Here is a 14,839-nt window from a genome sequence, read left to right as displayed (position 1 = left end):
CGGGGTAGGGCTGTTCATCACAGACCGCCTCCATAACTGCACGGTTGGCAGAATGTCTGGATTTATTTTGTCCTAATGTGGAGGAGATTACTCCGGAATTGACACGACTTGCCATTCTTACTCTCAAAGTTTTTCAAGCTACTCAGCTGCAGTTGTACAGTTTATGTCTAAAATTCGGAATATCTGAAATACTTCATGAAACCAGAGCCCAGTGTATTGGCTCACCCCATGATCAACCCTGGAGAGGCTTAAGCAGGAGGACTGCCTGGGCTATGTAAGCTCAAGGCTAGCAAGTCAGACCCTGTCAAAACAAAAATCAAAACACCCAGAAAAGAAAAACAAAAAGAAACGAGGGGTAAAAGGCTCTGAGCTGCAACAGTGACCACACTTTATTTTACCAATTTTTCCTCTGGTATCTTTATGGAGACACTGTTCATCTTTCTGACACATGGTGAGACATGGCCATCAGTTCCTTCTGCCCATAGCAAGCAGCAGCAATGTGTCTGAAGAAGAGAAATGGTCCCTAACACTCAAGGAGGAGACAGAAACCCGTAAAATGGACAGACAGAACACATTCTTAAAAACAATGAAAATGGCTTGGTTCCTTAAGAATTTTCAGAATACAGGCAAATGTCTTGGCCACATTTCATCCCAACACAGCACCGCCAGGAGAACAGTTGCCATCACTGCCCTGAAAGTATAGAAGTCCCCTCTGGCCCACAGACCTTGCTGAAGAAAGCTAAGTAGACAACAGGTCTGGGGCAAGGCTTCGCAGCACTGGACAAGCAGGCTGCTCACATGGAGTCTAAGCTATCGGGAAGCCTCAGGAAAGGAGGACACTTCTGTTGTCTGAGACAGCTCTCTGGTACTGTGCACGTTCCCTAAGGAACACCAAATAACACAAATTTAGGATCTGCTATCTCTAAGAACATTCCCAAGCTCCAACTTAATACCTAAAGGAAAATAAAAAGTAAAATTACTTGAAATTGCCACATGATTCAGTCCACAGCCCAGGTAAGTTCTAACCTTGGCTATGGAGAAGGACTTCATCAGACGGCACCTTCTTACTGCGTAGAGGGCGGATGCCGAGAAAGCAGGTTCTGCATAAGAGGGGAAGGCTGCCACCTTTCTGTTTACATGCCAACCAATGCATCTTACTCTTAATTGCTACAGCAGTGGTTCTCAAACTGTGGGTTGCAACTCCATTAGGGATTAAAGGACCTTTCACAGGGGTTGCCTAAGACCATCAGAAAACAGGTATTTACATTATGACTCATAACAGCAGCAAAATTACAGTCAATGAAGTAGCAGTGAAAACAGTTTTGTGGTTGGTGTCACCATAACACAAGGAGCTGTATTAAAGGGTCCAGCATTCGGAAGGTTAAGAGTCATCTGCAAAGTCTCCAACCCCTTTAGCTGCACATAAATGCAGACACGCACACTGTCGGCACACACCATACTCTATCACCCAAAGGCTGAAGGGCATTCTTAGAGCCTCTTTATAAACACGGCTAACAGAAGTGCATTCCACTTTAAGATTCAGCCCTGGATGAGGTCCCTGACAGGGTCCCTTTCTCTTAATCCTTATATATAAAAGGAATGGTGATCCTATGGCTCTAAAGACAATTGCAAGTCAGGGCGGCTACTACTTCTCAGTTTTCGAATTAGCTTTTCTAAAGGAAAAAAAAAATCCTTATTCTGGACACCACTTTCAAAGTATCTGACAAGCTTCTATTTCTATATTTTTATACATCAACCTAGACTAAAGAGAGAAACAAAAAAAATTAATTTTACATTTTAAAAGAGGCAATTATTTTGCACTGTATTGAGCTATAGGTCAGACAATATATCTTGCATTATACAATAAGTCTCTTAAATGATGTAAGAACAAAGTTGTCAAAAATTATACAAAAATATTGCAAAGTGCTGAACCAAACGAAAACCAAACAAACCGGCTACCAAACTGCAAATATGCCCTCAAAGTCTTAGGGGAGTCAAAAGTTCCAGTAAAAATAACAGAAGAGATGGGAACACAAGTTTCTTATTATCACACTTCATATGTTATAAAACATAACAGCTAACTTATTTTTGGCAAAATGATTAGGGATTGCAACACTCTGGCTTCCACAACTTAGTTGATTGTCAAATGCATCTTAAATGGAGCGTTTCATGTTAACTTCAGGCAAGCAGGCCGTGTGCTGTCTTAGAGACACTGAGATTTCAACGCCACAGCATGGATCGCACCAGCAGTTATTAACTGGCCCAGGTGTTTAATGGTCGAGAGGCAGGCAGGATGTTGTGGTGGAGAATTTCAACAATGTAGATAATTGAAACCAGATACAGCTTATTTTTTAAAAAAAGATTTATTTGTATGAGTGTTATGTATGCCTGCATGCCTGTATGTATGTATGTATGTATGTATGTATGTATGTATGTATGTATGTATGTATGTACGTACACCATGCACATGCCTGGTGCCTGAAAACGTCAGAAGAAGGTGTCAGATTCCCTGGAACTAGAGTTACAAATGGCTGGGAGCTACTATGCAGGTTCTGGGAATTGAACCCAGGTCCTCTGTAAGAGTACAATTATTGCTAACTGTGAAACCATCTCCAGCCCCACAGAAAACCTTTGAGAAATGAAAACACAAAATTGTACAGACAGCACCTTTACCTCTCTCCCTAAAGGTGCCCTTCATGTACAATCACACACATTAGTTTTTAGTATTCCACTTGTGTCTGTGTGTCTTCTCTCTGTATGTGATATATGCATGTGTGTATAAGGTCATGTAAATGTGTGTACACATGCATGTGCATGTACATGTGAAGGCAAAGGTTGATGCTGGGTGCCTCTCTCAAGTGTGCTCCTAGTTTTTGAGACACTCTCAGGGAGTCTGGAGCTCAAGAGTTCCTGAGGATGGCAGGCTCGCACACTCCAGGGATCTACCCTCTCTGCTCCCTCAGAACTGGGTTTATACCTGGCCTTTACATAGGTGCTGGAGATCCACACTCGTGTCCTCATGGCTGTGACACATCATGCAGAGCCATCTCTCCAGCACCATTAAAGAAGAGGAAATACGGTTTCACAGCTCTCTGAAACTCTGAATCATAGTATGTCTTCACAAACGGACTGTGCTAAGCTTGTTCCTCCCTTTCCCCTCCCCTTTTTCCTTTTCTTCCCTCTTTCCATCCTTTCCAATCTCTATCCAAGTGTTCACAGGAGACTACAACCCTGGGAAAACGCACGGTTATGATTCTGTCAAAGACTCTGCAGTCTGGGACCTGGTTAAGCTGTGATCAGATTTCTAACCAGAAATTGGTAGTAAATACAAACAGTTTAACAATACTGGTCTGGGACAGTTTAACAATACTGGTCTGGGGCAGTTTAACAATATTGGTCTGGGGCAGTAAGTAACCAATACAGCAGTTAACCTAATGACTGAAATGACAACAATAGTAGATACTTGCTTAGAACTTTAAAATCCCAGGCTACACTCTTAATATTTTACATAGGTCCTCACAAAATCCTTGAAGAACACATGAATTATTTCCAATTTGCTGATGGAAACAGTGAGATCGAGACTCAATGACTTGTCCAAGTTTACACTAATGGAAATGTCAAAAAATGATTTGAGCCTAAGTGAGTACTAGAGACAGAGCTCACAGTTACTGTGTGAAGAGAGGTGCTCACACACAGGCTGGGGGCTGGGAAATGACAGCCACATATAGTGTGAGAGGAATTTCAAGGACAGAAACAAGATTGTAAGTGACGCCAAGGCTAACATCAAAAGCAAAGCTGCTTCCTGAATAAAAGGCCCTATCTAGGGCAGGATACAACTGAGTGCAAGTATAATCTTCAATTTATTGAATTCACACTTAGACATAAAAATATATTTTCTTATATCCAAAAGGAGAAAATTAAAACCCATTTGGTATTAAAAACAGTCAGGGAGTCTATAGTTCTACTCTCTCCAAGTGCTGGTTTAAGCACCGAATGAAGCAAGCTGGCAAGAAAGGAGGCAAATTCCTAGTGGGATCCAAGACCCCGCTGGAGATATTTTATCACACGGACTGGAAATATTCATGGACAGGGATGCTGCGAAGGGATCCCGTCCTCTTGCTTAGTTGTCTCATCCACGAGACTCCAGGCCCTCTGCTAAAAAACATCCTGTATCCTCAGGGGGTTCCTCAAGATAACCCAACAGCGGTTTTATACGCACACATGACAAATGAAGAAATAACTTGCAAACTGTAGCCACTCACCGGGTCTGTTCATGAAACATGTGAGCTAAAGCGCACCTTTATGTAAAGGCTCTCACACAGTCCACTCTTTAAGTTGGAATCTGTGACTTTGGTGCCTCAATCTACAGTACAGGGCTGCACTTAGGAACCAGTTAGCCCACTGATAGAGTGCTTGCTTTAGGCCCTAGTTTTATCCCCAGGATCACAACGAACAAAAAGACAAAGACAGCAAGCATCTGTGAATGAAAGGATATATACGTATCTGCACACTACAAAACAGAAAAGAATCTAAACTCCAAATGATGAGGGTACACCATTTTGCTTCTTAAAAAAAGACAGGAATATTTTCTTACTTAAGTTTTTGGAGAGTTACTGTCTTTGTTTTATAGTATGGGTGATTTGTCTGCACATATAGCTGTGTGCCTTCTGCATGCAGTCCCTGTGGAGGCCAGAGAGGACCCAGAATCCTGAACTGTGGTTATAGACTGTTGAGAACCACCTCCTCGGAATCAGACTTGTTGGATCCTCCAGACGAGCAGTTGGTGCTCTGAGCCAACGAGCCACCTCCCTAGCCTATGAATCTTTTCAGAACAGTCTTCCCATAATGACAGAGGCTTCCCATGCCACTCTCAGTAACTGTTCTTAAACACTGCTTCACAAAAGACAGTTGGTTAAACATGACCTCAGAACTCCAAGACATTCATTTAGCAAACCTCTTTCCCACCATTATTCACTGGAACATCATGGGAATTTCTTAAACACATCTTTGGTACTAAAGAGATAAGGATAAAGATAGATCCACGTACCCTTTCCTGTGCTTTCCAAAAAACCTAATACACAATCAGGCACCCACAGTCACCTTCTAAGGTATACGTACCGGCAGCTCCGGGGCACGGTTCATCACGTGAAGAGCAATATAGCTGCCTACGGAATGGCCAATGAATATAAGCTTCACATCCTTCGGTACGTGAGCTCTCAGAAAAGCTATTTTGTGCTCTATTTGACCATTCAGACCATAGATGTCCTCAATTTCTTGAGCATTTGGTTCTAGAAGCAAAAGTATGAACACACTTTAATAAGTAAGCAAGCTTATTAAAGTAGATAAAGTACCTACAAAAAATACTGAACTTAAAGCAGCAATGCAGGGTGAGGTACTCACCCTTTGTCACAAGCCTAGAGTACGCTAGCTACAGTACCAGGCACTTACGTTACAGTCATCCACCCTTACCACAGAGCTGGAAAAGAAGGATTATCTGAGACATCTCAACTCACAGACAGTATGTTTGAGACTGACAGCTACAGACCTGTGAAATAGAGGAGGTGGGGCTCAAATGAAGGTCTGTTCTCAAAGCCCATGGATTTTCAACTAGTCCATGGACTACTGTTAGTTTAGGCCAGGAGTTCTCTGAACGATCATGTAACAGAATACTCGGGACAGTCTGTTGGAATAGATAGCTGGGCCCTGACACCAGAGTCTCTGACATAGTAGGTCTGGGTAGAGGTCCAAGAATTTCCTAAGTTTCTAGGAGATACACACATGCTGATTCTCAGACTACACCCTGGGGACCACTTGGTTAAGCTTATATTCAGTGAACTAAGAAACACATGATACTGCCTGCGTTAACAATCTGTTTATATTTACAAAAACTTAGACTTAAATAGAAATCTAAATGTTAACTCATACAGTCATGACTTGAAATAGCCTTTCTTTTCTGTTCTCTTTTTCTAGAGTTTTCAAGACCTAATTAAAAACTACACTTGCTTAACCCCACTGACCCAGAAAGATAAATATGGCATGTAGCTACTTACAAGCAGATATTAGCCGTTAAGTAAACAATAAACATGTTACAGCCCACAGGGGAGTTCTAGTGGGGACACACGAGTCTCTCTGGGAAGGGGAAATAGAATAGATTCTGCAGGTGGACTCGGGGTAAGTGGGGATGGGAACAAGAGGGATCAAATGGCATGGGAAGGGTGGAGTGAAAAGACGGGGAGAGATGACTGGAAGGGGAGGGCATTGGTGGGTGATGTTTCCACTTGGTGCAGTGGAAACTCCTGCATCTATAAGAGTGCCCCTAGTAAGGACTCCTAGTGATGAGGATACAGAACCTGAACGGTCCATCTTCTGCAACCTGGCAAGGCTTCCAGTGGTGTGAATGGATCAACAACCCAGCCACCTTCCACCTACAATCTGTCCTGTATGCAGACGTGCTGGGATGAGGGTGACAGAGAACTTGTGGCCAATCAATGGCTGGTCTAATTTGAGGCCCATGCCACCAGGAGGAACCCATGCCTGACACTACCTGGATGACAGGGACCTAGGGTAGAACCAAACCCAACTGGAGGAAAAGAAAGGAAGGAAGAAAAAAAAAGAGAAAAGAAAGAAAAAAGTATGTTCTGATATATTCATAGATCAGTGTCTAGTCCAGTCATCATAAGAAAGAGCACCTCTGGCAGCTGTTGGGAGCCAGTGCTGAGATCCACAGTGAAGATTAGGTGAAGGGAGAGCCCAGGTTGGAGGTCTCATCTGGTCAGTCCCCTCAAAGCTCAGGGAACCCCTGAGGAAAAGGAGAGGAGGAATTGTGGGAGCCAGAGTAGTGGAAGACATGGAGAGAGCATGGCAGGCAGAATCAACTAAGGGGGCTCAAGGGGGCTCACAGTAACTTAAGTGGCAGTCATGGAGCCTACGTGGGTCTGAGTTAGATCCTTTGCAATATATGTTATGGTCGTTGGCTTGGGTTTTAAGGGGAACTCCTGACAGTGGAACTGGGAGTGTCTCTGACTCGTTGGCCTGCTCTTAGGACCCTTTCCTCCTACTGGTTTGCCTGTCTAGCCTTGATGTTAGAGGCTTTGTGCCTAGTCTTATGTAGTATCTTATGTGTTCAGCTGATGACCCTGAGAGACCTACTCTTTTGTGGGAGAGATGCAATAGGGGAGTGAACCTGGGGTAGAGGGGGAATAGCGGAGGGCAGAGAAGAGTGAAAGGAAGAGAAGTTGCAGTAGGGATGGTTGTATCAAAGAATTAAAAAACAAACAACAAAACTACACTTGCCTTCAAGAAGATTATAGCTCAGAAAGAGGATAAATAGATTTTATTTATTTTGCCTATGTTCATGTGTATGTGGGTGTGCATGTTAACGTGTGCATGGGTATAATTGTGAAGCCCTTAAGTATCTCAGAAAGGCAGTGGTCATCTGTACTTAAGAGAGGTGTTATTATAGCTCTTTCCAATTGATTCTCGAGAAATACTACAAGACCACCACACCACAGATGTAAACATTTAGTTACATATTTGAAATTGGGCATAAGTCTATATATACCTTCCTCTATATGTATAGTTAGCTACAGATTAAAACATTAAGCGTGTAAGTTTAACTATGCATTTTCACACAAACACTATTTATAAGTCTTTGATGACCATAAGACTAGAATTTAGTGCTGTGGCACTGGGTGTGCACATCGTAGCCCTTTACCTTTCACACAGTCATTTTCACTTGTGAATGTGACTTTTCCATCTTGCCCCTTACTCAATAAAGATATCCTAATAATAATTTTAACCTAATAGCTTACAAGAAGAAATAAAAGGCTGAAATCAGAACTTCATATTTGAAATTCTTTGATCAAGATGGGTGTATCATTTATTCCTTAGATGGACCTTTAAAAACAATGTTTACCATACACGTATATTATAATAAAAAAATCTAAAAAGTCATGAAAAATTCACTCTAAATTCTTGAAAGTAGAACCAGAGGTTGAATGTGAAAAATCTTTTTATGTATTATTTTATTTGTAATATTAAAAAGAGTCTAGCAGTGCTAGCTGTCATTTAATAATAGAACTTGAACTGTTAAATAAGTGTAAATATTGAACTTAATGTTTGGGAAAAAGGAGAACTTTTGACATGTGGTCCCCAGGTATCTTGCTTCTATTTTACAGAAAAAAAGTCACTTCATTGTTACTCAAATGGGACATAGAAAGCCCAAAGGACTTTGTGGGTTCATGCTAAAGATCAGAGAAGCAGCTGGGTGAGAACTGTGGCCCTCAAGTCTTTATGCTTCCTTCATTCAGGGGTCCAAATGACTTTCCTTTCCCTATTACCTCTAGGTTTGCTAAGATGAAAAGACACGCTCACAATTGGGAGCACACTTTGTTCCCGCTCTCTCAGTGTTCTGCAAGCCCCTTGGATGCAATTGTGGTGACTTTGCCAGCTCTCAAAGTGACGAACACACTGAAGGGATGAGAGATGGGCATTTACACTTATTTACAAATGCTACCTAACTTAAAGACAAATACAAAACCTATGAACTTCAAGAATGTCTTGAAATTAATTTTAATTATTATTCTCAACAACCAAACAAGTTATGCTTTCCACTTGATGGGCATGAATGATCCACTAAGGGTTTCAACAGCACAAATAGAGGGATCAGGTGGGAAATGCAGGAAGAACAAAATGCTACAAACAGTAAAAAAAGGCAAGAGGCACAAAGAGTGATATTTGGAAATGGTGAGGAGTTTGAGGGAGAAATGGAACAAAGTCGTTAGAAAAGAAAGTTGTCACAAATTGAGCAGGACATGGGATGTTACACGAGGGCATGTATGTAGACTACACAGAAAGGAGCAGCATGCTTGGCTTGTGGGGTCCAGGATGGGTGCTACCATGCCAACAGCCCCCAATGCATCAGAGACTCCTAAATGCACTTAGAAAGAGGTTGGGGTTTTCAGACACAATATCCAGATACTGATGAGCATGTAGGTCATTCTGAGCACCTCTTACTGGAAATGCTTGTCACCAGAACTGTCTGGATTTCAAGTCTCTGTCTGTCTATGATTTGAGGATATTTCCATTGAATGTACTTGCTGTGCATCTCTCAGGCAAAAATCTGCAATCTGAATGAAGCTCCTTAGTCCTCTTACCAGCCTCAGGACTGCAACAATGTGTTTGATTTCTAGGTTCTTCTCCAGCTCTGCACTTTAACTTGGAAACTTGCTTGAATTTCTAGTGGCCATGGGTACTGGCCTGACTGTCCCCACCGTTGGGAGCATCTTTCCTCAAAGTTCTTCTGCTATGCCCTTTCCTGGGAGAAGAGAAGTTTACAGAACATATTCTCTCTCTCTCTCTCTCTCTCTCTCTCTCTCTCTCTCTCTCTCTCTCTCTCTCTCTGACTATTGGGTGTGGTTTTGTTTCTTTACAATTGCATGAGCCAGATTCATCATTTATGAAAGGCTATATACAAATTTAAGGTGATGTTCTCATCTGCTAAAGCTGAACCAGTGGAATCCTGGACTTGTGTTTTATATGTTTTGAACAAAAGACTTGAAGTAGTTGATAATAAATTTGCCACCGAGTAAGCTGTTTTAGTAAGTCAAAGCCAAAAAACATTTTAAACTCCCAATTTGTTAACATTTCGTCTCAGCTTTTCTTGAATCATCCCTTTGTGGTATCAGAGAACATCTGCTCTGTTGTTATATCCACTTTATGGTTCTGTCAATATGCTGCAACCAGAATATTATTTCCAACTGTTCATAATCTTAACACATGCTAATATGAAGCGAAACGTCTGCCAACCTTTGATGTGCTGCCATAGCTTGCTTTCAGTCATTACGTAGTTTTCAGACTATACCTTGCATGTCGGGCCACCTGTACTTAGGATCATAATCTCAGATGGGAAATGATGCAACTGTCCTGCTGCGCTAACCCACCTGCTATGACACTCGTAAGTGTGACCTCTACGTCACCTCTACTAGGTCATGTAGGTTGGTAAGGCCAGGGCTACACTTGGCCTCATAGAACTTTTGGGATACTCAGGCTATAAATGGAAATAGTCATCTCAAAAGACAGAGATGGACATCTCTAGTTCCATTTAATTCTCCTGCAGCAGCACACACCATCACCTAGTCAGGGATCAGTAAGTTAGTCCTCAGTGGTGATAAACAGCCTGCCCTTTTACCTGGCTACTTAGTATCTGCTGGCCCTCTGGGCTAATGCCTCTAGATGGCACTGTTCTCATTAGGTAGCAAAGGGCCCAGTGTAACTGCTAAGTCATTATTAACTCATTAGTAAGTACAGAAGCCAAGTACAGAGTCCAAGCAATAAGCACCCAAGTAAAGTTATACATAAGCAAGCATCAATTTAAAACACAAATTAAATACATTTCCTAGAAATTCGGACTCACTTCTCACTGGTTTTGTACAGCAGTGCTTACTTGGTAGAGGAAAATCCACAGCCAAGGTATTGAAGATGTGGTCCTAGGACCAGCAGCATGAAGGCTTCTGGGAAGTTGTTAGAAATACAGAATCTCAGATGGTGTCCCACATCTACTGAATCAGTGACTCAAGGGCTGGCCATTATGTTAATAAACAACCTTGGTGCACGTCAGAGTTTGAGAGCCCTTATCCTGGCTGATCCTTTCCATCTGTTTTCAGTTTCAAAGTTGCTACTCAGATTGTGTTTATTTGCTTCTGATTTTAGTACAGCTTTGGAATGTTACTGTGACTGCTGTTGTTGCCGTAACTAAGAATTCTCTCTATACTATACTATGTGTGTGTGTGTGTGTGTGTGTGTGTGTGTGTGTGTGTGTGTGTGTCTGTGTGTGTGTGTCTTTTTCTCCATGGTAGGGATGTAGGAATAAGACATGATGGCTGCTCATGACTCAGAACTTTGAGCAAAGGGAATAGATAATAATTAGTTTTCAATAAGGAGCTACCAGTCTCTTATATTTAAAGAGTTTCTTGTAGACAGCAGATAGTTGGATCTTATTTTTATCTACTTTGAGCGACTATCCTTTAAAGTATTCATATTCAAACCGATTACTAATACATTTAGATAAATGATCATATACAATTTAAAGTTTTAAATTTAATTTTAATTATGTGTATATATGAATGTCTATGTATAGCTATGTGCATATGAGGACAGGTGCCTGGGGAGACCAGAAAGCTGTCCTGGATTCCCTGGGGCAGGAGTTAAAGGTGATTGTGAGCTGCCCAACTTGGGTCCTCTGCAAGAAAAGTCCTCCTAACTGCTGAGCCTCCCTTTCCTCTCCACTAAGTGTGCTCTGCTTTGATGCCTTGTTTGTTTTTTGCCTTTTTCTCTTCTACTTTTTTTGGTCTTAATTGAGTATATTTAATCATCCCATTTTCTCTCTTTTGGTCATGTCATGGTCATTATATTTCTTTAATTTTAAAAATTTATCCTCCTCATCATTTTTAATGGTTGCCCTAGAATTTGCAGTATTTAATGTAAGCTGATGTAAGTAATGACTTATCACTTTACCTTTAGTTTTGTTACATAACAATGATCTTAATTGCTCTCCTTCATCCTTTATGCCCGTGCCAACACTCATCCCACTCACCCATACATTATCACCACTTACCAATTGAGCACTTATTTAGAATAAGGAACTTTAAAAATTTAAAAACTTAAAAATTTCTTCCTTGCTTCTCTTTTTTTTATATTTTTATTAGTGTGTGTGCACATGAGCACGTGTGCATGCCCACAGAGGTCAGAGAAGGTGTTGGATCCTCTGGAAGCAGAGACCCAGGTGGTTATGACCCAGTGGCTGTGGGTACTAGGAAGTGAGCTCGGTCTCTATAGAGCAGGAGGTCTTAACCAATCAGCCATCTCTCAAACCTATGCCTTTCTCTTCTTGTTACAGGTTTGAGTTTCTAGCTCCACTTAGCTTTTCTTGTAAGGTAAAACTAAAGCAAACAGTCTCCTCTGCTTTTGTCTAGAAACTCATTACTTTCTTTCGTTTACTTTCCAAGGATATGTTTATTAAACACAAAATTATAGGTTGATGATATTTTTCTTTCAAAACTAAGTATTTTACTTTATTCTCTTTGCATGTGACAAAGGGTTCTTGGAAATTTTATTGTTGTCCTTCAAGGGTTCTATTGATTTCCTGTAATTTCAATATGTGACACACAGGCAAAGAGTTTGAGTAGTTATCCTGCTCACTGTTCGCCAGGCATCTGAGTTTCATTATGTGAGTTAAGTGCTTCCCTTACTTTGGCTCCACTCCCTCCACCCTCTCCACCCTCTCCCTCCATCCTCTCCTCTCCTCTCCCTCCGTCCTCTCCACTCCCTCCACCCTCTCCACCCTCTTCCTCCATCCTCTCCTCTCCCTCTATTCTCTCCCTCCTCTCCTCTCCCTCTATCCTCTTCTCTTCTCTCTTCTCCCTCCGCTCCTCTCCCTCCGTCCTCTCCTCTCCTCTCCCTCTATCCTCTCCCTCCATTCTCTCCTCTCCTCTCCCTTCAACCCTCTTCTGTATTCTAATTATGTAGCTGTCTCACCTTTGAAATTGTCCATAGCTCTTGGATATCCTGTTCTTTAAGAACACTATTTTTTTCTATTTGCATTTCTGTTAGGGAAGTTTTTACTGATCTATTTCCAATTTCACAGATCCTTTCCTTAGCTGCACTGGGCCTAGTGGCAAGCCCATGAAAGCCATTTGTTGCAGTATTTTCTAGTATTTTCTTTTTAGTCTTTCTTTAAAAGTATCCAACTATCAATTTGCATTACTATTCTTTTGTGGCATGTTACAGTTTTCATTAGAGTCTCAACATATTAATTGTCATAGTTATTTTAAATGCCCTATCTGATAAACTTAACGTTGGCAACAGGCACATCTGAATTTGGTTATGGTTCACAACTTGTTGTTCAGTCTTACTGTTTTTCTCTTGCCTTTTACAAAGCCTTGTAACTTTTCTGACTAAAGTTGGACATGATGTACCAGTACTAGGAACTGAAGTGAATAAATAGATTCTTGGCATGCGGCTTTATATTAAGGTGGCCAGGAGCTGAGCTACATTTAATATTTATTAGAGCCTTTGATTTCATCCATGCTATTGTCTTTTCACCCTTCCCTGCTGGTTCCCCAAAGACCTCCTTAACAGATCCTGTAACTTGCAGCACACACACCCCTGTTATATCCAAAGCCTATGAACATGGTGTAAACTATGGGGGTAGGGGAGGAAGCATTCCTCAATTGCGTAGTTAATATAGTCTCAGAGGGCCTGAGATTCTGTCTGTGATCATAACAAATGTTTTTCAGATCATTTTCCCTCTCTATGTGAGGCAAGAAGGCCAAGAGGTTCTTCCCTCCGGTTAGACAAGGTCACACAGGGTCTCGTCCTTTGGAGAGTAGGCTTTTGCTACTGAGAATCCTTTGGGAATGATGCAAAATGATTCCCCTTCCATTCCTACCCTAAGAAGACCCTGAAAGATATTCTCAGATAATCACCGTGTCGCCTTTACTGCCATGGCAAAGTACTCATAGAGATTGGCTCATGGTTTTAGAGGTCTCAATCTGCAGTTGTCTGGCCCTGTTGTTTTGGGTACTGGGAAACAGACCATTTAGTCAACAAGTGGTACCACAAAGCTGCTGGTTTTCTGGGGACTAGGAAGGAAAATGAGAAAGGAAGAGGACAAGGAAGTCCTATCCTCCAAGGTCACGACCCCAGTGAACTAAACTTCTTACTCCACAAAAGGTTTACTACCTCTCAAGATTCCATTACATTACGGATCCCCAAATGGAGTATTTCGTTCATGAGGTCAAAGGCCTCCTGACATACACCTATCAAAGTTCCTAATATATGTTTGAAAACTATGCACTGGAGACCACTCCCTCAGTTGAACATTTTAGGGACATTTAAAATTTAAACTATCATAGGGCATTGTCTTATTCCTACAATCCTATCATGAGAGAGGGAGAGGCAGAAGGATTGTCAGTTTAAAGACATCTTGAGCTATTTAGTGAGGTCCTGTCTTAAAATATAAACAAGCAAAGCTGGAGAGATGGCTCAGAAGTTAGGAGCACTTACTGTTCTTGCAGAGGACCTGGGTTCAATTTCCAGTACCCACAAAGTGGGTCAAAACCAATCTGTATCTCCTACCTGACCTACTTAGGCACCGAGCATATTCATGGTGTACATACACACATGGAGGCAAAACACCTCACACATAAAATAATAAAATAAATCTTACAAGCAACAAAACTAAAACCAAAGTCCTAAGACTGCCAAAGAGCTGATGTGGGAGTTCCTAGAGGGAATACTCTTGGGAGACTGGGAAGCCCCTGAGAATTTCCACTTCGCTCTCAAACTGTCTGCATTGCACTCTGTGTGTTCTACTGGCTAAGGCTTGCCTAAGTTCTTCTAAGTGAGCTGTTTTTTCACAGTGGTGCCACTGGTCCAGGTTGTATATGCCCTGGCCCTGCTTTCTTGAGTGCCTGACATCTGGTTGTGAGGGCAGGTGTGGTAGATTCTAAGCCCTACAGGTCAGAGATGAATATTACTTATTTTGGAAGAATTTTGCATTAGACCCTTTCCTTGTGCATAATGTTTGCCAACTAACAGTAACCAGCAGTAAATAAATGTTCATCAGTACCTTCATGAAAATAGTAAGTACATTATTTAGTTCAGGTCTAAGATATACATTTCACCAGAACATTTTACAAAGGGCAAACCAAACCAAACCAAACCAAACCAAACCCCCACAGAAGATAAGTCCACCACGGGACAGTTCTCACAGGCATAATTGAATTTGTGCAAGACTCCTGGGCTTCTGTACTCAGCATTAAAGGACTAGAGAGTTTCT

General features: G+C 41.6%; 1 protein-coding gene across 6 annotated transcripts in view; it reads right to left on the bottom strand.

Moving 5' to 3' along the window:
- The window catches only part of Ldah (lipid droplet associated hydrolase), an 84,573-nt gene that overhangs the window by 47,424 nt on the left and 22,310 nt on the right, over window positions 1-14,839 (bottom strand). For all 6 annotated transcript variants that reach the window (NM_001394269.1, NM_001014075.2, XM_087553115.1 and 3 more), the window contains one exon: window positions 5,119-5,288. In NM_001394269.1, coding sequence (NP_001381198.1) covers window positions 5,119-5,288 — 170 coding nt within the window. The remainder of the gene's footprint in view (window positions 1-5,118; window positions 5,289-14,839) is intronic.

Source organism: Rattus norvegicus, chromosome 6 (genome assembly GCF_021556685.1).
Source record: "Rattus norvegicus strain SHRSP/BbbUtx chromosome 6, alternate assembly SHRSP_T2T, whole genome shotgun sequence".
NCBI lineage: Eukaryota > Metazoa > Chordata > Mammalia > Rodentia > Muridae > Rattus > Rattus norvegicus.
This window is presented reverse-complemented; position numbering and strand designations above follow the sequence as displayed.